We start from the raw sequence: 22,169 nt of genomic DNA, 5'->3' as shown, positions 1-22,169 counted from the left end.
AGTTCTGACCGTGGTCTGGTTGGCACTGTCTCTGGAGTGGCTGGTCTTGTTCTCTGCCTCTTCAGAAGCTGAGGATGAAAGGAGAGGACATTCAGGGACTCTGACAGCCCTCCCTCTTCCCATCACAGACCCCCAGCCCTTAAGATGATTTGTAGCACAGAGCTTCCAGGGTAGGGGGTTGGGCTCTAGGGAAAGGGAGAAAGGGCAGGAAACTCAGTAGACAGGTGAGGCTTGGCAGGGGCTGCCTCCAGGTTAGCAGGATGGCCAGGTTTAGGTCCTTGAAGAGGGTGGAAGCACCCAGCCTTCTGTGGCTCAGCCTCCTGCCCCCCAATGAGGCTTTTCTGTGGTCAGTTTTGCTCCTCCAGCACAGGAGGCATTGCTGGGCTCCTGGATTACTGCAAGGTCCCATGGGCCTCTCAGAATGTGTGAGGACTTGGGAGAAGGGAGGGAAAATGGACTGGATGAGCAACTCACCCAACTGTTCTGTCTTGTTCTGGACTTCTTTCTCAGGGTTGGGTGGCTCGGCTAAGGGGGTGACGGGAGCCTTCCCTGTGTAGGATGGGGGAGTGTCAGCTTAAACAGATAAGCATCAGGGAAGGGAGGACATAGGGCAGAGGAAGCAGGACAAGCAGCCAGGCAATGAAGGAGAAAATGGGTGAATCCACAGGCAGGAGAGGATGAAAAGCCACCAAAAAGACACACAGAGGGTGAAGGGAAAAGCTACACTATTAGAACTGGTAGAGCCTGAGAGTCATCTTGTGCAAGTCCAATAGGCAACAGAACAGGACCAGACTTGGCTCCTCCCTGTCTTGACTGACCCGGGAAATGGGAAGCCCCAGAAATGTGGGAGGGCCACTGAAGAAAGAAGCTGAGGTTGAATGGAAGCGGCTACTGCTGCTGCTGCGGTGAGCAGGAGGTGGCAGGTCTAGCTGGGAGAGGAGATTACCACTCAAGTAAGAATTGACAGATGTGTAGGAATTTATTTTCGGTGGCAGCCTAATTAAAGTGTTAAAGTTCCTTAACTCCATTCAGCCCTGCGCCAGGATCGTTAGCTATTGATCTGGCCCCTCCAGCACTTAACTCCAGCCAGCATATTGGCAATTCAATTAGCACCAGTCAATGCTGCCTATTCCTGGCTCCTGCTGCCCGTGGCCTCGCCCTTGCCCACTGCTGGCTCTCCAGAGCTCGACACCCATGCCAACCTCTGACAGCCCCTTCCAGGCTCTTCTCCTGCACCCTCTGGAGAAATGGCGCCTGGCTGGCTGTTCCCAGCCTCTGCTGGTACAGCCTTAGCTGCTTAAGGGGGACTCTAAGCCCAGCCTTAGGGCTGAAGACCTCCTAGGAGACAGGAAGAGGCTGGGAAGCTTATCAGAGGCTTTTTCCCATCCCTGCTGCCTTTGGACTATGCCTACAGCTCCCATCTCCTTCCAACAAGCCCTGGCCCAGCACGAAGCAGGTTCCATTCTTTTTTGTCTACCTCCTCTCACCTTCCTGACCAGCTCCAGTCTGCCACCCCCCACATCCAGTGTTGTTAGGACACTAGTCACTGCTCAGAATCACTGGGTGATTCCTCCTCACCTCTCTTCCTGTTTTCTGTTCTCCACCCAGCAAAATCCCTGCCCTTCTCTACCCCTCCTCGCTCAGCAGCCCCCACTGGGCCTGTCTTATCCCTTCATATCTTCTTCCTACTTGCTATTGATGGCCCACAGACCCATTCTCCCTCTCTGTATCCCTTTCTCCTCAGCTGCCCGCACCCTGCTGGCCCCCCGCCCAGTCCTTATTCTTCATTCCCCTCTTCCTCACCGGGAGTCCGGAGCTGCCCATGGCTGAAGCTCAGGATGTTCTGGAGAGCTGAGAGTCCTTCCTCAGCTGCTGGGCCATTCTGTAGCAGCTGCAGACGCCTCTGGGCCTGGGCATCGCGGTGGGCAGGTGTGCGCAGGTGTTGCAGCACAGCCAAGCGGGAGGGTGTCTCCCAAGCACACAGCAGGCAGTGGTACAGCCCCAGCTCTGCCCCTGCCTCTGCTCCCTCCATTTCCAGCAGAAACTAGAACCATGGCAAGAGGCTGGCTCAGGCTCAGAAGGGACACCTCCAGATCTCAGGGGACTTCTTTGCTTCCCCCAAGGGAGCCTGACTAGCAGCACCCTCCTCCCTACCCACTCCTTCCACCCCCTCAAGCCCCCCTTTTCCCTCTTAGTATCACTAGGGCCCCCTGAGTATTACTGCTTGTTTTCCCCAGTCTTCTCCTCTTCCTTCTACCACTCCTGGACTCCCTCCCAGTATGTGAATGGAATCTGGTTCCATCCTCTTGAACTTCTGGTGACATGATGGACTGAGCTGACCGAGACCCCTCCCTCCAGCCCCAACACCAGAAGAGCTGAATAAAGTCTTTGTTTCATTTCGTCAGAGTCCTCTATCCTTTGGTCTCTTTCTCCATGGCTGCCCAAACTCTTTGTTACCCTGGTGCATACTTTCCTTTTCCTCCATTTCTGTAACCCTGGGTTTTCCCATCACTTCCCTACTCTGCATCTCCTCCTTCCATCCCCATCCCCTTCTCCTCTTCCCTGCCCCAATCCACCCCAGCCTCACCTTATAGATCTGGCTGTTTTCTTCATGGGCTGCACCCCTTGCATGCAGCTGCATCTTCTCCTTGCTGTTGGACTCAAAGTCACAGATGTTGCAGCGCAGGTGCAGTGGGGAGGCAGACCCATAAGGGGCCCCATCTCCCAGGGGCACCGGGGACGGGGTGCCCATGGCCCCACCACCCTCTCGCAGGTGGGCTGCCAGCTGGTACTTCTGAGCATGTTTATCAGTCTTGAGGTGGAGTTGGAAGTTGGCCTTGAGCTGGGTGCCGTAGCAGCAGAGCTTGCAGCGGTGGGTGTCACCGGCCACCTCCTTCCATTCAGCTTCCGGGAGGCTTCGGCCTACACTGCAGTGGTACAGCAGTAGCTCCAGGCTGTCTGTGCTGAAGGCCTGGCACACTAGGCAGCGGAATACCCTCAGGGATGGGCTGTCATCTGGGGGTGGTGAGGTGGGCATGCCATCAGATGAGGAGCCCAGGAGCTGACTTGGAGGCAGGTGGGCATCAGAGGAGAGGCTGCCAGGGGCTGGGGGACAGAAACAGATTAGTGGCCCAAGGAAGAAATGGGGCAGGGTCAGTTTGCTATATGGAGGGGTGAGTTAATGAGTGGGACAGTGCTCAGAGGGGACTTATGGTTATCTAAGTAGGGAGTTGGCCTTTGGGAGAAAGCAGGGAATAGAGTATGGTCCTGGGGAAGAGAGAAGTGGGAAGAGGAGCAGAGTTCAGGGAGCTTACCAGGTGTGGGGAATTTGCGGGCAGGTGCTCCAAGGTGGTGGAAACCATTGAGAAGCAGCTGGGCTTCCAAAGGCTTGTCTGGCCTCAGCCCGGAGCCAGACAAGGGAGTCTGAGGCTGCCCTAGGGCCTGAGGACCAAAGTACTGGAAGAGTTCAGGGGGGTTGGTGGGGGCAGTCCCTGGTGGTGGAGGAGGGCCTGGCCCCACCAGCCCAGGTGGCAGGCCCAGTGGCAGCCCCTGATGCAGCATTAGGACATTCTGCATGTGCTTCTCAGAGGTCATATGGATGCGTAGGTTGCGGGAGATGTTTGTCTCATAGCTGCACACCTTGCACTGCCAGGATGATTTGGTCTTGGGCTCTTTGTCCCCTGCGGAGGGCGGGAGTGATGCCTCTGGGGGACTTCCCTGCCCACCGGGGCCTGCCTGGAAGCCCTGCAGGTTGGCCAGGTGCTTATCGGACTGCATGTGGATGCTGAGGTTTCCCTTGGTGGTGGTGGAGTAGTTGCAGACGTCGCAGCGGTAGGGCTTGTAGCCACAGTTGTAGCTTTCTCCACGAGCGAGGCGGGGGTGGGCCCCCCCAGCACTACAGTAGCTGCAGTGACTATTGCTCTCAGGGTGTTTCTCTCGCATGTGCACATCTAAGGTCTGCTGGTACTTGTAGTGCCAGTTGCACTTGGGACACTTGAGCGTCTTGCAAGAGTTGCGAGAATGTAGCAGGGACATGTGGCTGGACAGGCTAAGCCCTTGGAAGGCTGTAGGGGCTGAGGTGTAGTCATCAGCCAGGCGATAGGGCTGGGGTGGGTCATTAGGGTCTTCAGGGGAGCCCGCTGGGGTGGGGAGACTGCCCCCTTCCTTGGAGGTGGGTGAGCTTTGGTTGAGTGGGGGGCAGAGCCCTCCATACTCTTCTTGCCCTTCGGGGAACCAATCTGGCCCTGCCTCACCTGCTGCTACTGGTGATTCTTTGGCTTGGGTTGGGCTGGGGTCCCAAGTGGTTGGGGTGGTGGATGGGGAGAATGGGTTGAGGGCCATGACTTCTTCAGCAGGAAGGACAAGGGTGTGGACTTCTGCCTCAGGGGGGCCATCCTCCGTCTGGGCTACATTCGCCTCTGTGGTCAGTGTGCTACCATTGTCAAGGGATATTTCAAAAGGGTGGTGAGCAGGGTGTTTTGGTTCCAGAAAGCTTATGAGGGCCATGCAGCCCTCATCCCCTTCCTGGAGCACGGCTGGGCTGCCTGGCAGGCCCTGGTGTTGGGCAGGGGTTAGTTTCACCCCATGAGACTGTGTGTGACCCATAAAGGCCTGGGGCCTGCTAAAACCCAGGCGGCACAGAAGACAGAGCCAGAAGAGTGCCATGTGGTCTCCCCCACTGTTCCCCATGGGGCCATCTTTGGGATCTCTGGGTGGGTTTGCAGCCAGCTGGTAGCTCCAGAAGGCTCCATCCCTTCCCTCACAGGCAGCCGGAGATGGCGCTGAGGTATCGTGGGACAGAATTTGGTCAGAAGAGCTAAAGCCTTGGATTAGGTCAAAGCCATGTTGGATATGAAGGGCAGTGAGGTGTGTTGGGGGTGGGTGGGTAAGGAGGGGCAGGCTGGGCTCTTCCTTGATGCCTGCCTTGCCCCACGGGAAGCCCTTTGGTAGCAGGAGTTCACTGCCACCTGGCAGAGACAGCTTGGCCACTAGGTAGACCTCACCGCCAGCTGTGAAGAATAGGTGGTTGCTTAGGTCCACGGGAGGGAGTCCTTCCTCCTCCTGCTCCTTGTCCTTCTCTACCCCCAGGTCCTTTGGTGGGAAGCGACCACAACTAGGCCCTTCTTGGGGCTCCCCAATCTCCTTTGGTGGGACAAGGCCACAGCCCGACTCCAGGGGCTGTCCCCCTGGCTCTGAGGGCCTCATGCTCTCAGAAGGGGAGGGGGCAGCAGGGGGATCTTTGGTGACAGGATCAGAGGGGGTGCTGGAGGAGGAGGTATCAGGAGGCGGGGACGGGGCATTGTGCCCAGGGGAGAGGGTGTCGCCAGCGGTGGAGGCTAAGTTAAGGGTGGCCATGGTAGACGGAGGAGTGCTGGGGGTTCATTTCAGCGTGACGGCCAGTACCCTGCAGGGAAACACCAAGAAAGCAGTGCTGTGAGGCTGCAGGGACTCCTGCCAGGCAGCTGAATCTCTGGATACTGCAGTCCCATACTGTTCCATGAACATCAGACTCACCCATTTGCCAACCAGAAGCTTCACTTAGTGTCTAATAGGCTTCAACACTTAACATGTCCAAAATCAGAACTCTTTATTTGTCCTCTGGACCTGCTCCTTTCTATCTTTCCTACCTCAAACGTTGGTACCATTTATCCAGTTGCTTAGGCTGAAAACCTAAAAGTTTTCTCTTGTCCTCCCCTTATCCAGTTCAGCAGCAACCTCTAAAATGTATCAAATCCCTCCACTTTTCTTCTTCACTGGCACCAGCATGGCCCAAGCCATTATCATCTCTTTCCTGAACTAACGCAATCCACTCCACATTGGCCTCCCGTCTTCCACTGCTGCCCCCTACAATCTGTTTTCCCTCCACCAGCAGCCAGAATGGGGGCTCAGGTCTGTTTGATTGCTCTGTTGTTAGCACATAGAACTTGCCTGTCTCACAGTTAATAGATGTCTTTTGAATGACAGAACACTGGGAAAGACCCTCAGATTTTCTGTTCCCTGAAGAGGTAAATTCCCTAATCAAGGTCTTTTTGCCAGAGATAGGCCATAACTGATTCCCCCTGGCATGAGGTGCCATGCTGCTCTCAGATGCCTTCCAGATCCATCTGGGGTCACAAGCCTGTGAAATAGATGGGAGCTTCCCTGGCCAGTTGAAAGACAACAGCTTATATGTTGCCTCCTCCTCCCCAAAGAGATAAAAAAAATAAAATAAGTAATAGTAATTACATTACTAATAGCTATTAAGGTACATCTACCATGGTCCTGGCACTATGCTAAATGCTTTACATCAATCATCTCACTTAATCTCACGGCAATCGTATTTTATAGATAAGGCAGCCAAGAAACAGGTTAAGTAAGCTACTGATGGTGACACAGCTCCAAAGAGGGGAAACTAGAGAAGGACTGGCCAAGCGCTAAGTAAATTGCAAAGCTGTGGCCTAGACTCCTCCAACCAGCTGGACTGTCCCTCAGACACAATAAAGGCCAAATGAGCTTCCAAAGGTCTAGAAATCAGGACTCCCAGGCAGCCTCCAGCTGACTAGAAGCACCAAGGCTGTCATCCTTTTGTTTACCAGGATCCTCCCCTCTAACTCACCACATTCCCATGCCTCCCCATTCCGTACTCCTCCCAAGGTCCCAAGTGGCCCATCTACATACTCTCCAGCTGTCCATATCAGCAGATCTCTAATGATTAAACTTCTAGTGCTTAGGCCAGAGTGCTTCAGAGAAGGGGTGAGGGGTGTTGTCTCTCTTTCCTTGAGCCACCTTTAACCCTCACCCCCAGATTCCTAGGTCTGAAGTGGGTCCTTAGTCTGGCCCCACACAGCCTGTAAGGCCCTATTCCCGCTTCCCTCCTCCTCCAGGGGGTCTAGCCAGGCATGAAGTCAGAGCTATTAAGGAGCTCCGATTGGGGCTGGATTAGCATGCTAATGAAAATGCAAATAAGCACCTGGAAAAGGAGTGGAGGTGATGGAGAGGTGGGGGGAGTTAGAGAACCAAACGGGAAGTGAAGGAATTGGACTGGGGTCGGGGGGTTGGTTCCTAGATAACCAGAAAGCAGAAGCCCTAATATTGTGGGAGAAAGGTATTCCTCCACCAGAATCTTTGGTGAGGGAGAGGAGGTAAGTGTGCTGGTTTGTGTGGGTCTGACATTTCACTGTCATTCCCACAGGGTGGGCCCCACCTGGTGGGAAGGAATGAATCCAGGCAAGAGAGGCCTATTCTGGGCCCTGGCTGAGCACTGAACACTGGCTGGTGCTCTCTCCCAGCTGGCATAAGCGGTAGAGGCCACCTGCCTGCTTCGACCAGCTCCTTCCTGGCTCCTGGCCTGCAACTCTAGATCACAGTTCAGAGCAGGGCTAGGCAGACCTAAGCCCCACATCCTGCAGTAACTCCCAGATTCTCTCTCCAAAGCATCTGCTTCCCAAGACTGGAAAAAGACACAGCTGATTCCTAGCTAGAAACCAAAGGAGCTTCGCTTTTGGCTAGCTTGTGGGTGAGACTCTGCTTGGCCGAGGGTAGGTCGGCAGCTGTTTAAAATTGCAAATCTCTTCCCCACCACCCAACCTAACCCTCCTCCTCTTCAGGAAAGAATTTCAATTGCAAATTTATCTCTGCCTCAGTGCATTTCCAGCCCCCCATCCACTGCCACCAAATTCCCCCTCCCCCTTTCTTCTCAGTGCTTCTCCCATCACCCACTATTTATTACAAACCTTTAGCTGCAGCAATTAGTTTTTCGCTTTTTTCCTCCTTCCATGTCCCTCCTCCATCTTAACTTCCTTCCCTCTCAGAATCTCTAGGTCCCTTTCTTTGCCCTTCCCATCTAGAACTAGAGATGTTGCGGAAACATACAACAGGCCTAAAAATCATCCCCCACGTGCCTCCCCCAGCTCAAGATTCTTGTTCATCCTAAGGCCCGTTGCCATTCCTCCTTTTAGTTCCCTGCTTTCCTTAAGGGCATCGCCCTTGGGACATATCTCAGATGTGGGTTAAGGGGCAAGGCGACCCCTCAAAGGCCCTGACATTCTTGCTTCTGGAGGAGGGAAGGAGGAAGAGGGTGGATCTGGTATGGAGTGGAGGTGGGAGACAGTCAAAAGGAAAGACCTGGGTAGAGGTGAGGGCCAGGGGCCTCTGTGGAGGAGAGGGGTTAGGGGAGACAGCAGGCAGTGGCGGTGGTGTGATTAGAGAGGAGATTGATGTGAAGGGGCGCCACAGACGGCAGAGAGAGTCAATAAAACGAGAGGATCACATTAGAGGCGACAGAGAGAGCTTTAAATTACAAGGCTGCTGCCACTGAGGGGGATGGGAGGAGGGAGGCCTGGAGCCAAGGGAGGGTGGAGAGTTTTGAGGCTGTAGTCATCCCCTGAGATGAGTCTTCCAGCTCCAAAATGGCCCTCAGTCTCCAAAGCTCCCTGCTGTCCCTTCATTCCTCCCTCCCTCCCTAATGAGTCCTTGCCTCACTAGAGGGAGGGTGGGAGGAAGGGGAAGATGGAGAGAAAGCTGTAGAGAAACAGAAGAGATTTTTTTTCTCCTTTTGGTATTGCCCTCTTTCTCCTTCCAGACCTGGGTCTCTGGTCATTCCTCAGGATGAGAAGGGAAGGATGGAAGTGCTACCTTCAAAACTCACCTAGGGAGTCATTGCCCCACAGACACACAAAATATAGAGTCTTAACTACTGAACTGCAAATATTCCTCCATGGGAGGTGGGCAGTTATACAGTACTTAGAAACGGAAGACACCAGGGAGCCAAGAGGCTGCAAGACATACTCTAGGACCCAGAAAGCTACAGAGATGGGGAGAGGTTATAAGACAACAGGAAGGCTTGGGTGTGAAGTTGCAGAAAAAGAAGTGGAAAGCTGAAAAGGCAGGCTCTGAGACCAAGCAAGACAGGGGAGACAGTTAGACTTCAGAACCCGAAAATTACCAGAGCCAAACGGACAAGGGCAAAGGAAGGACCAAAAACATGAAGTCTGAGGAATCTGCCCCTCACTGAAGAGTAGCCAGGGTGTGGTTTCAGGCTGGATGGTACTGACCAGTATAACTACAAGGGGTTCCAGGGGAAAACAAGACCAGGATTCCCCTTGGTACAGCCCCCTCCCACCTCTGGCCCACCAGGAGAGGAAAAGAAACACTACTGCTCCCTAGTGGTTACAGAGGGAACATCATCACGGAGGGTGGAGGCCTGATGGGGGACAGACTGGCTTTCTCCTCCTCAACTCCCCTCCAAAAACCAGAAAACAAAACCCCCCTCTCCTTTTCTCCAAACCCGACCACACAGCAAAGGCTTTCACAGGCAGTGCAGCAGTCTGTCAGGACACCATCAAGTTTGCTTAAAATTTGCATACAATGATTTCCACATCAGAGCCTTCTAAACATTTTTGCCTTTCACTTTTCTAATTGTTTGATCTACCCACTTTTCCTTACTCAGAGCCAATTTTAGAAAAAGTAAATTTTTTCTTTCCTCTCTCTCTGAAATTCTTGCCTAAGGCATTGCTCACTTCCACACTCACTCTGCTCTTGTCTTTCTCTCCTTTTTGTCTCAACCTGTTGCTTCCAAGAGGAGGCAGCCATGGAGAGGAGAAGAGAAAGAGTTAAGATGCCATGTGTGTGCCCCTAACAAGGGGGATTGTTTAGTATAAACAGCAAATAAAATCTTAACTAGATAAGCTTTATTTTTTTTTTTAAGACAGTAGAAGAACATGGGCTTTGGATCCACACAGAGCCAGATTCATTCCTGGCTCCACCACTCACTAGCTGTGCAACCTTGAGAAGTTACTCAGAGAGTCTCAGTCTCCTTGTCTAGAAAAATGGGAATAATGACACCTTCCTTACCCAGTTCTGAAGACCAGAATAGGTAATGTGTAAAGTGCATATACTGAGTGTTCAGTGAGGGTAGTTCTTTTCCTTCTCTCTTGCCTGTCTCCTCCCATAGAGCAGAGCAAGGTGTTTGCACAGAGGCTGACAGCTTTCCTCTGCTTTACCTCCTCAACTCCCCTGCAAAAAACCAGAAAACCACCCCCCTGCCTCCTTTTCTCCAAACCCAACCACATGGCTTTCACAGGCAGTGCAGCAGTCTTGACCAACACTCATCATCTATTCTCTACCCTTTCTGAGGGCAGAATCTTTGGTAGACAGGATTTAAATCTAGTCTGCCCAGCAGCAGAGTTCACTCAGTACTTGGCCCTCTTGATTGCTGGGCCTAGAGATACCTATCATTACTCCAGAGCAAAGAGTGGAAGCTTTGCCCAGACTTACACTTGGACAGGGTGCAGAAGTAGCTAATACCTGGATCAAAACTATTCTGGCCTTTCCCTGCATTTCTTTTTCTTTTTTTTTTTTTTTTTGCCCTGGCTAGAGTGCCGTGGCATCAGCCTAGCTCACAGCAACCTCAAATTCCTGGGCTCAAGCCATCCTTCTGCCTCAGCCTCCCGGGTAGCTGGGACTACAGGCACACGCCACCTTGCCTGGCTAATTTTTTCTATTTTCAGTTGTTGGGCTAATTTCTTTCTATTTATAGTAGAGACGGGGTCTCGCTCTTGCTCAGGCTGGTCTTGAACTCCTGAGCTCAAGCAATCCTCCCGCCTCGGCCTCCCAGAGTGCTAGGATTACAGGTGTGAGCCACCGCGCCCAGTCTCCCTGCATTTCTTTTCTCTCTCTCTCTCTTTTTCCTAAATACCCTTTCCAAGTCATCTCTGCATTTAGAACTATCATTTTCTCTGTCTCTAAATCTTACCTTCTGTATTTACGAAGAAAACTAAACCAAAAAACCACCAGTAATCCTGTTCCTCCATTTATTTATATTCTATGTCTCATAGGCCTCTCCCTTCCCCCTTCTATAAATATTTAGGGAGTGCTTACTTTGTGCAAGATAAGTTTTGTCCAAATGAGAGACAGAAAACCAGTATGGCAGGGAATGAGATAGACATGTGGGAAAAGGAGTATCATAGAAGGTAAAGAGACAGCTAAGGCAGAAAAGAGGAGGGAGGGAAAGAGGGAGAGGTAGGCAAGTGAGGAGGGAATGAAGCTGGATATAGATTTGCATATGTAAATACTGAATCTCTTCCAGGCCTCCCAGCTCTGGCACCAAATTGGGCAGGTGGGCAAGAGGGATGAGGGATTAGGGATTGGGTAAGATGTGAGAAGGGAAGCTGTAGACAGAAACCACATCCATCCATGTTCTCACGGATTTGTTGAGGTGTGCTGCCGAGTGTCTGCTGCTTGTGGGGGTGGGTGTCCAGGAGAGGATCCTCTTGCCCAGGCATCTCCCTCGGTGTTAGATGTGTTAGGACAGCAGTGTGGAGCTGCTCTGCTGCACTGACCTGTGTGATTTTATAGTGCACAGGAGAGACTCACATTCCACTTGATGTGGTTCTCATATACTACATACCTCACTCAGGCTTAGACAACCACATGAAGCCAGCTCAGAACCCTTTTCTGTATGAGCACTCAGTAGTGAAAAGACAGAGAGTTGTGCCCTTGAATTCAGAATCAGGATCCTGGCATGGGGGACCTCTATAGAAGAGATACTATGTGAATCTGTGTGATGTAATGACTCAATTTAAATACTGTTACAACAACAACAACTAATTGTAATAATAAAATAATAGCCAACATCTTTAAATGTTTACCACATGGCAGCCACTGTGCTAAGCCCTTGGCAAATATCACATCGCCTAATCTTCTGCTACAATCTGATGTAACAGATCCAGCTATTCATTTCCATTTTACATGGAAACAGACTTAGATGGGTTAAGTTATTTTTAAGGTCTCCCAGTTAGAAAGAAGTAGAATCATTGAGATTGGAACTCAGGTAGCCTGCCACCCCCTCACCCACACACACCTCTGCTTTTGCTCTTGGGTTCATTTGTAAGCTTCTGAACTTTGGCTGGTATGCATTTTGAATGAGGCTTTTGAGTTTGAGTATATTATTCTGCCCTTATGCCTGTCACTCTGAGTGTATGTGCCGTCCTGCTCTTCTTTTAGTTTAAAGTTGCTAGAAGGCTGTTTCCCAGTTAGTTTCTTAGCATAAGATGGTCCAGAACAGGACCACTGCTTTATGAAACTCCAGGGGGCGCCATCCACACAGCAGTCTATGCAGGGACACTGACCATTCTGTGTATGTGTATGGAGAGAGAGAAGGGGGAGATAAACATGGCAGGTAGTATTATTTGAATGATGATATGTGTACTCATTTGTGATGTCTCTTAAATGTGAAAGTCTACACATGTGTATCCATATTAGCATATGAATTTCATCAAACAAGCAGTCTGGAGGCTGGGCACGGTGGCTCACACCTGTAATCCCAGCACTCTGTGAGGCTGAGGCAGAACTGCTTGAGCCTGGGAGTTTGAGACCAGTGTGAGCAACATGGTGAGACCCCCATCTCTACAAAATTCTACAAAACAGCTTTTAGAATCAGACAGACCTGGAATCAAATTCTAGTTCTAGTCCTTAATACGTAAATGACCTCGGGTGAGTTTTTAAAGCCAGCCTCAATTCAGTTTCTTCATATAGAGAATGGGGATTAGTACCTCATGGAGTTGTGTCCAGTGAGGTGATCATTATTGAGATTGACACTTTGGATGTGATCAATAAATGGAAATGATAATTATTCATCCACATGCATTATTTCTTGAGTTGGGGAGTATGTGTATGTTTATTGCTTTTTGATTGTGTTGGGGGAACTGGTAGCCTGGGTTTAGCCCTGTCTCAGACCTCTTTGGGGTTAGCGAAGGTGCTCATTCTTGGCCCCTGGCTAGATTTCCTCTAGGCCCTCCAGTTACACATATGTGGGCCTTGGGCTTCTCGTTCAGCAACGGGGTGTCCTATGCGGGTGTATTGCTGTGTGCCTGTATGTGCTTGGTGGCCCGGCTGGCGCGGGAGTGTTTGGGGTGGTGGTAATTACTGGGATGGCCCAGCCCTAATGAGTGTGATCTTGTTACACTCCCGCCGCCTCTAATGGAGCTAACCTCATTTCACAGCCATTAGAGATGGAGATGAGGCCCCGCCTACTGGCCCCGCCAGCTGCAGCTTTTGCCGCCCTGGCCACGTTCTTTCCCTCCAGCTCGCCATTTCTCCATTCCACCTCTCCTTCTCCCTCCTTTTTTTTCTGCTTCTCCTTCCAGGTTTCCCTCCTCTGTTCCCCATTGTTCTTTTCTCTATCCGTCTTTCCGCACCTCTCCCCTTTTCCCTTTTCCCTTCTCTTTTCATGTCTCCCTCTCCTGCATTCCTGGGTTCCTCTTCCCTTCACTCAGCAGCCTCCCTTTTCTCTCTCCTGGTCGACTTGTCCTCCACATTGCCATTTCTCCATCCTCTTTTCTGCACCCCTCCCCCGCCCTTCACTGCTGCTTTCCTTCCCCTCCCCCACATTGCCCTGTCTGGCCAAAGGACAAATCTCAAGGGGAAACCAGCAAAGACAAACAAGGAGCAGTGACTTCATTATCGTCATTAATTTGCCACTTCAGTTCCTCCCACAAGGGTCAAATCCAACACGGCTTGAACTCAGGACTGACACAGAGGCTGAGACCACAGCCTGGCTTTTCAGCTTTACGTCACCATCATCATCATTGCACACAACCCCTCGTCCTCCCTCCTCCTCTGCTGTCTTCATTTCCCTGCGGGGGGTCAGGCTCCCGGTTTCTCTCCAATTTCATTTAGTCCTCACAGCCAACTGCCCTCCTCTTTTTTCATTTAAATTGTGGCCATCTCTCTGGTGCTCTCCCATCTGGAAGTCATGTTTTTTACCTTAGGCTCCTCTATCTCTGTCATACTCTCTTTTTCTCCCCACTCCTCCCTGCCCAATCTGTCCTGAACCTTTTTCTTGCCCTTCGCTGCTCTTCTCTCTTCCTAACCTCAAGTGTATTTCTTTCCCTAAAAAAACCAGGATTTATCTCTAGGTTTGTGGAAACCACACAGCCTGAAGAAGCTGGAGGAAGAAAAGCACCCGTGGCCCAAGCAGGCCAGTGATACAGAATGAAGGGAGAAATGCAGACAACTGTGATGGAGGCGAGAGGCCCACGAGTCAAGGGGAGTAGCAAAATCGAGACTACACCCATGCCCGGGAAAAAGAGGACAAAGGCACAGGACCTGGGGTTGAGGTGAGGGGAGACAGGGGTATCGGGGATCAGATCGCTAACAAAACAAGGAATGAAAAATTTGAGGATGCAAATGGCATTCACCCCATCTGGTCCTTGGGGAAACACTATCTAAGGCTCCTGTCCCACCCTCTGCCCTCCTTCACTGAGAAGCCAAATGACTGGCAATTGACTCTTGACCTCTAGCCCAAGCCCAGCCCCAAAGGGAGAGGCCCAGGGTAGTTAGCTGTGACTGGAGGAGACACTAGGGAAATGTCCACACATGAAGTAAAAATGCCTGGCCCACACCCATCCTGTCCCACTGACTGCACACCAGCTTGTTCCACAGAACCAGACCCTACACGCACCCACCTCTTCTCTCCACAGAGCGCTTTTGCACACCCTGGGCCAAGCATGGCCTCCTAATTGCACAGGCATGCAACGTTCCAGTGGGTGGCTCTACTGGGAATTCTAGGCCTGAACTTTACCTTTGATGTAATCCCATATTCTTGTCCAAACACAGAAGAGGGCTCTTGTTCTCTCATTTGACTTTTGGGGAAAAAAAAGAAAATGTTGAGGGGTACTGAACTGTCTCAGTAGTAATTAGAAAAAGACATCTTCCTCCAGGTGTATGCAGCCCCCACACCAGTGGTATAGCTTGGTGATGAGCATGGGTGGCGGGGGCGCCCTAAACAACTGCATGTGGGGGCCCTGGTCTCTGGACTAGTTCCTTCACGAGTGGGCCACTGAGAGCCACTGGGATTACCTCAGGGGGCTGGAAGTCACCTCTGAATCTGTCACCCCTGCCTCACCAGCCTGGGATGGAGGAGGGATGGGAAGGCAGTTCCCTGGGGCTTTCCCCAGAGAGGCAAGGGGCTCTAGGAAAGTGGGTGGTGGGAGGACTGAGCTTAGTATGAGGAGCCCAAGAAGAAAGATGGAAAAATCAATGAAATGAGTTTCTAACGGTGAGGTAAAGGACCGCCGTGTCGACAGCCTGTCGCCTACTGCAAAATATGAGCTGCCCAAGTCCGTGGCGGCTGACAATGCATACAGCCACCACTGTCCTCCCTTCAGGCCCCCGCCCGCCTGCCAGCCCCTTCTCCAGCTGCCCTGGCCTTTATTACAGCCAGACTCTCCCCCAGGGCTCCCAGCTCACTGTTCTCTCTTCCCATCTTTCCTAGATTTCTCAACGCATTCAGGGGCTTTTGTGCTCTTCACATTAACAGGCTATAAGCCCTGACTGGGTGCTTCTTTCTCCCCTATGGCGTCTGTGCATGTAGACCTCTGTCTCTGCAGATTTCACTAAGAGCTGTGGTGAGCTCTGCGTGTCTTGCCTCCCCCTCTTCTCCTAGATACCTCTGGACTCTTTCAACAGTGGGCAGTCAAATGTCAAGGCCATCCCTCACAGGGTCTTTTACATCCAGGTCTGGGCAGCAGTAACCTCTGCCTCCTTCTGCCTTTTGGCCCACATGGCCAATGCTGACTTCCTTGTAACTACCTGGGTTGGGACAGGTGTTTAGAATGGTTCTGGTATTGATTTATGAACTCTTTATTTGTGGCCATTGTGTATATATATGGGTATGACCAATTCAGTTGTGGTTTCATGATTGAGAATGGGGTAAGCATGCTACTTCCAATTCAAATTCGCTGACTCTCTTTGGATACAACTCTCAACCTTTTCTGGAAACCGCCTCCTTTCTCTACCCTCCTCCGCATCTTCCTCTTGGGCTCCTAGGACTGTTCATTCATGTTATCCTCCAGTTATCTCTAGAAAGACTCCCCACATCAGCCCTCATAGTCACCCTGGCTGCCTCCAAGTGTGCCCCTAACTCAGTCTCTCTTCTCTATGCCCCAGATCTCTCTGTCATTGGTTAACTCCTGTCCAATGATTCCCTACAGTTTCTGATTTCCCAATTTGCTCATTTATACACACAGTGGGGGGCAGGTGATGAGAGTTAGGTGGACAACTCTTTTCCCTAGCTTCTATTAATTCAACATTTGATCAATAGATATTTATTAAGGCTTTTCTGTATGACAGATACGGTGCTAGGTGCTGGGAAACAATTGGAAACTAGACAGATACAGGCCCCCCACTCCCAGGGCCACCGTGACTAATCCTGAGTCTCTCGCCAGACAGCTTAGACTAAGGGACTCACTCAGTGTCTCCCTTTTTCCCCCTTCTACAGCCAAAATCCACTGTGCCCTGTGGCATTTCAGAACCCTTCTCTTTTCTCTATCCCTTTGTCATTTTACACTCACACACAGCTCTGCATTTCCAGCTCTAGCTTCCATTCCTAAATCCAAAGCTAGGTTCACCTTACATTTTCAACAGCTCTCCTCCCTGCTCACAAAGCCTCTCCTTTCATGTTCTGGAACTGCCATTTCCAGTTCTCTCCATGCCTTTCAGTTTTCCGATCCCCACGTCTATGCCCCAATCTCTATGCCCCGGTCTTCCTAGGTCCCTTCCTCTTGCTCCTGTCAGGCTCTAGCGAACCTCAGCCACTCACAATGAAGAGTTTTCTATGACAACTGTTGTTCTGAGCTGAGAACAGCTCCAGGGTGGCAAGGTCAAACTACCACAGCCAGGAATCCTACAGATTTGACTCGGGGCCCGGCCCCATAACATGATACAGCTCCCCCAGCAAAGCAGCAAGTTGCTCCTGCATGGGTCTCAAGGTAAGAGCAGCTGCCTCTGACATCATGGAGGGAGGAACCCTGTCAGGTTGCCAAGGCAACACCAGCAATTTATGACATCAGAGGCTTGAGGTCTTTTGGTTCTCAGGGGGCTAAGGAAGATTCAAGTTCCTGTCAGCTGAAGTAAAATGGGAATTCTACTTTTTCATCTCCTTGCTTGTGTTCTGGCTTGGGAATGAAATGCAAAAGCCTTTGGTAGGATAGTGAGTGATTATGCCAATGGAATGAATGTTTGTAAGGTTCTCTCTCCCTCTCTCTTCCCCAGATATCCCTGGGCTTTCTCTCTCTTTGAGGGCTTCACCCAGTGGTATTTCTGCTATGCTTTTTTTCCCAATCCCTTCCCGTTTCCGCTGCCTCCCTGCATCAGTCACAATGTGGCTGTGTCCTCCTCACACCAGAGGCATTTGTTTCCTTTGATACCTCATCGTCTCCTCCTTCCCCCACCAAGCTCTGTGCAGCTCTGATCTGCCTCAGCACTCCTCCGTTTGCCATCAATTTACCTCCTTTGTACCATACTCTTTTCCCAACTCATCTTATTCATCAATTCCTCCCTTCCCCCACTTTACCACTGTATTCATTTCATAGTGCTATTTCTGTTGACCTCCTCTTTAGAAATATTCTATCATTTCTCTTCCTCTTTTCTTCTATATAGCTATTAACTCACGCTTTATTTCATTTTCCCAATTTCCCATTAATCACCCCTTGATTCCTCCCCTGCCCCCCCCATTCTGCATAGATTTTCCTCCCTTCCTTTGCAAGTCCCTCCTGTCATACATTTCTCTACCCCATGTGTTTATTGCACCGGCCTCCCCTTCCTTTCTGTAATTCTGTTCGCCTCTGAAATCTTCCATCTTCTGCCCATATCTACCTCCTCCTTTTACCCTTCCAAGCTCCTGAGGTCTGGAAAAACAATGATGGGCTTAAAACCAAGGTAAACTCTCCAGATCCTTTATCCACCTTTACTATTCTTTAGGCTGAATGAACCTGGCCCCTTGCTAAGACAGCTTCTATCACACTAATAAAAACTGCCTTGTACAGAATGGCGCTGAATCCAAATATGATAATAGCAGGGGCCCAGGAAGAAGATGAACTAAAAAGTGAAGAAAAAGCCAGATATCTAGAATGAACTGAAGGATGGGGCCAACCAGGCAGGGTGGAGCTTAGAGTCCTAGAGAATGTCCCCTTACAAAATCAAAGTTGACGGTTAACTGACATAATGGCACTGATTGATGAAGGGGTTATAAGCCCCTGGAAGCCCATTAAATTGATTTCTTGGCCTGTTTATGTGCCTTCACAAACTATAACCCCCACCTCTCTCAGCCCCTTGCTTGCTGGTACCTTCTGCTGCTGGGGTTGAAATGCTGGGTAAGAGGATATGGGGTAAAAGAAACTCAGGGTGACCAAGGGGAAAAGGTAGGAAGAGGGCAGATTATGGGAACAAAGGTGGAGAATAAGCAAGAGCGATCATGGGAAACAGGGATGGAAAAAAGGGGGTGAAACAAAATGGGGAGATGAAAAAATATACAATGGTAAAGTGGGGGAAGGGAGGAAAATTAAGTCAGCCGGGAAGAGGTTTTGCGATGGGAAGCTCCTGGAAAGGCAGATGATACACAGGAGACCAGGAGGTAATGTTCTGATGGGGAAGACAGGCACATGTCAAAGGGAACAGTCAACAATGCTAGGAAGTTCCAAAGCTTTCCTGGTGAAGGTGGAAGAGGAGGCTGTCCTGGCCACACTGAAAGGGCACCGGAGTCTTTGAGGGGAGACACATCTGCTCCATCCCCCTACTCCTCCAGGCCCGTGACCATGACCACCACCACAATCATAACTGATAAGCGAACTCCAAAGTAGCCTGAAAAGGCCACAGATATCCGGACAGACCCTGAAGGAGAGGACATGGAGTCCTAGACGGGCAGAACAGTTGGGCAGCCAAGGCGTGACACATAGTGACAGGGACACACAGGGAGGGGATCACTCGGATAGGAAGGGTCATAAGCAGAGACAGCGACACACACACCAAGAGATGGATGAGGTGGGGAGACGAGATGAAGAATGGCAAAACCAAGAGGCAGGGACATATGGACAGAGACCAGGGGGGCTACAGGCGCAGCGAGAAGCGTGGTCCAGTGCTTGAAAATGATAGGGCTACTCAAAAAAAGGGGCAGACGAGCGGATGGGGGCGGGGGTCAGGACTGGCAAGCTTCACCTTGAGTGGGGGCTGTGTGGTCTCCCCTCACCTATCGCACCTTTCCACAAAAAAGAAAAACAGAAAAAAAAAAAAGCTCAACTTCGGGGAAAACGAACGAGGACTGAAGACTGAGGGTATCCACGTCCCCTCCCACCCCACGCCCCAGCGCGCTAGCCCATCCGTCAGCCAGCCGGCCGCAGTTCTTCCCCCATCCCGCAGCCGGCGGGGGGCCGCCGAGACCCAGGCCCCTCCAGGCTGACAGCTCCGAGCTCTCGCACTCACCAGGCCTCCCCTTCCCTCCGGGACCCCCGCTCCCTGCACAGCTCCGCGCGGTCCGTCTAGGCTTTCGTTACCCTCCGTCTGTCCGGCGGGCCCCTGCCTTTCCTTCCCGGTCTCTCCCTCCACCCCTGCGTCTCTCTCTCTCCCCCTCATCCCCGCTTGCACGCCCTCTTCCTCCCACACCCCTTCCCCCCCTTCTCTCCGGGTTCTCAGTCTGTCTGTCCGTCAGTCTGTCCGTCTCCCCTCCCCCAGCCCCTTCCCGTCCCTCTCCGTCCCCTCCAGCGGCAGTCTCCGAGCGCCTCCTCTCCCCTCCGTCTCGAGCTTCCAAAGAGCAAGGAAGGGAAGAAGAGAGAGAGGGAGAGGAGAAAAAAAAACCAACCCAGCAGCATCGGAAATCGATGCACTTACACCTCAGCTGGAAGCAGGGACGGGAGTCGAACCGCGGCCGCCGAGCAGCGCGAGGCGGGGAGGGGAGGGGGCGGCTCTTGGAAGGGACTTCTCCGATGTGTTGATTCCTTTTTTTCCCCCTCCTCCTCCCTCCCTCCAGCGCTCGCTCCGGGGCGTCAGGGAAGGAGATGGAAAAAATAAATAAATAAATTCAAGGCGGTGAGGGAAGTGAAGGAAAATAATCAATGCTATTTGGCTGCGGCTGAAGTGTTTTCCCGGCTTCGTGAGGGGGTTTCCATTGATTCACCCAGGGCACTCGCTCGCTCCCTGCCTCCACCTCCTCCTCCTCCTCCTCGCCCTCCTCCTCCTCCTCGCCCTCACTCCTCCGCCTCATTCACTGGCTGGAGCCGAGGCGTCCCACACAATGGAATAATCAATACCCAGGCGCCCGGGGCGGCCCCACTGAGCAGGTGCAGCGGCCCGCCCGCCGTGGAGCATGCCGGGATTTGTAGTCTGTCCGCCCCCGCCCTCCGGCCCGCGAGCGCTGTCAGCCGCCTAGCTGAACCGAGGGCCGGGAGTGGGGTTCCAGGGCAGGCTCGCCAGCCTACCTGGCTGTCTCCTACTCTGGCACTACGTCCAAGCGGGTACCTGCAGAGAGGGCAGTCCCCTTTAAACTATTTCCCGTCTCCTCCTCTTTACCCTGCCTACAGAAGTCGTACATGTGTTTTGTTGTTGTTTTGTTTTAAATCAGCTCTAGAGCAAGCCCTGGCTTCTACCAGCTTCCCAGAGCCACTTGAGGCCCATCTCTCTTTTTTCACTACCTTCTTCCTGACTTATTATTACTCCTCCTTTCCGTTTCGGTACTAGAACCTTCTCTTCCACAGCAATTACTCTGAAGTCTCTGAGAGCTTGTCTCCTCCACACGGTCATACAGTCCCCTGAGTTGGGTAGGGGGAGGGGAAGTTCTGCCTCCTCCTCCTCCTTATCTTCCGTTTATCGGCTTATAAGTGCTCCTATATTCTAATAACAATCATTCCTAAGATTTACTGAGTGTACAGGGGCTGTTCCAAGCACCTTCACATATATTAACTTATTTATTCCTCTCAACCCTATGAGGTAGATACTATTATTAGTGCCATTTTACAGCTGAGGAAACCAAGGCACAAACGAGTAAATGGCCCAGGGTCAAATAGCCAATAAGCGATAGTGGCAGGATTCATACCTTGACGGTCTGGCTCCAGAGCCCACATTAGCTGCTACAGCCTACTTCTCTTAACAACAAGGACAACAAAACCCTAAAGTTCACAAGAAAAAAGGGAGAAAGAAACTAACATCTTGAGTCTCTATTGTATCTATGTGACAGTTTGTTACTGAATCCTCACAGGTAATGGTGAGGCAGTCTACATTTTCCCAATGAAAAAGCAGTGGCTTAAGGAAGTGGAGTAGCTTGCCCAAGGCCAAACATCTAGAAATTGAAGCTAGGCATCAACCTCAGGCCCATCTGGCTCCAGAGTCTGGTCTTTTCATTCCATTAAGCTTCAGCCCTTTCCCCACTGGATTGGACCTTACAACACAGGGAAAATATTACATCTTCTTCCTGGGTCAAGAAAACTGAAAAGCAAAAAAAGAAAAAAAAAAAAAAAGACAACTGAAAAGCAAAGGATGGATGAAAAACAGGCCAGTGAGTGAGAGGAGTTAGAGGCTGGGAATCCTTCCCTCCCTAACCTGTGGTGCTTGGTATTGACTTAGTGGAGGGGTACACACAGGACATCCCAAGTTCAAGATGCCATGTCTTTAAACCAGTGTCCTCCCCATCATACTTCTCACTGGTCACAGTTTTCAGAAACATACTGGGGAGAGGGCAGGTGTCAAGAACTTGGCACTTCTCACCCATCATAGGAAGGAGCCCAGGAATCAACAAGAGCCTCTGTTTTTCAGCAAGCTTCCTCACCGAGAGAGTCATATGTACAGTTAAAGTCTCCAGATAATCATAGTCCTGAGAGGGAGTAAAGGGAAGGAACCTTCTCTATTGTCTTCCAAAGCAGTCAAAAGGCCAACCTCACGTCTTCCTGTATTTTAAATGAAGATGAGCATTTCTCCTACTCCTGACAAAACCTGCTCAGGGATTGCTGGAAACTTTGACAAATTCCTCAGTTTGGCACTCAAGGCCTTTTCCATCCTGCCCCTCAATTGCATTTCTTAGCCTTATCTTCTACTTAAGCACTGGCCACTCCAGTTTCTGGGCCTTTGCTTATGCTGTTCCTGTCTCCAGCTGGGTCTCCAACTGTTAAAATTCCATGGCATCTTTATTTCTCATCCAAAATATCATTTTCTCCTCTGACAGAAAGTTTCCCACTCACCCTTACCCTGAACAGTCATACCGAGATATATTAGATCAACTATAAAACTCCAGAGTAGCTAAACTGGACTTAATTACAGCCCCTGCCACCCCCAGCCCATTGCCACTGGCCTGCACTTAGTGGGCTGACATAATAATCCATTAGATATCTGCTGGACAGTGTCTGAGTGGCTCGTATTCCGGGCCTACG

At 51.2% G+C, this 22,169-nt stretch overlaps 1 protein-coding gene across 1 annotated transcript in view; it reads right to left on the bottom strand.

Moving 5' to 3' along the window:
* ZFHX2 (zinc finger homeobox 2) overlaps positions 1-19,947 on the bottom strand; it is a 28,327-nt gene extending 8,380 nt beyond the window's left edge. The window contains exons 1-6 of the mRNA XM_012649401.1: positions 19,642-19,947; positions 3,315-5,404; positions 2,588-3,105; positions 1,804-2,044; positions 475-549; positions 10-68 (exon numbers count right to left, since the gene is read on the bottom strand). Of these exons, the coding sequence (XP_012504855.1) occupies positions 10-68; positions 475-549; positions 1,804-2,044; positions 2,588-3,105; positions 3,315-5,355 (2,934 nt within the window). The 5' untranslated portion in view covers positions 5,356-5,404; positions 19,642-19,947. The remainder of the gene's footprint in view (positions 1-9; positions 69-474; positions 550-1,803; positions 2,045-2,587; positions 3,106-3,314; positions 5,405-19,641) is intronic.
* Positions 19,948-22,169: the final 2,222 nt, after the last annotated feature.

This window comes from Propithecus coquereli, unplaced genomic scaffold (genome assembly GCF_000956105.1).
Source record: "Propithecus coquereli isolate 6110/MARCELLA unplaced genomic scaffold, Pcoq_1.0 Scaffold3, whole genome shotgun sequence".
Taxonomy (NCBI): domain Eukaryota; kingdom Metazoa; phylum Chordata; class Mammalia; order Primates; family Indriidae; genus Propithecus; species Propithecus coquereli.
This window is presented reverse-complemented; position numbering and strand designations above follow the sequence as displayed.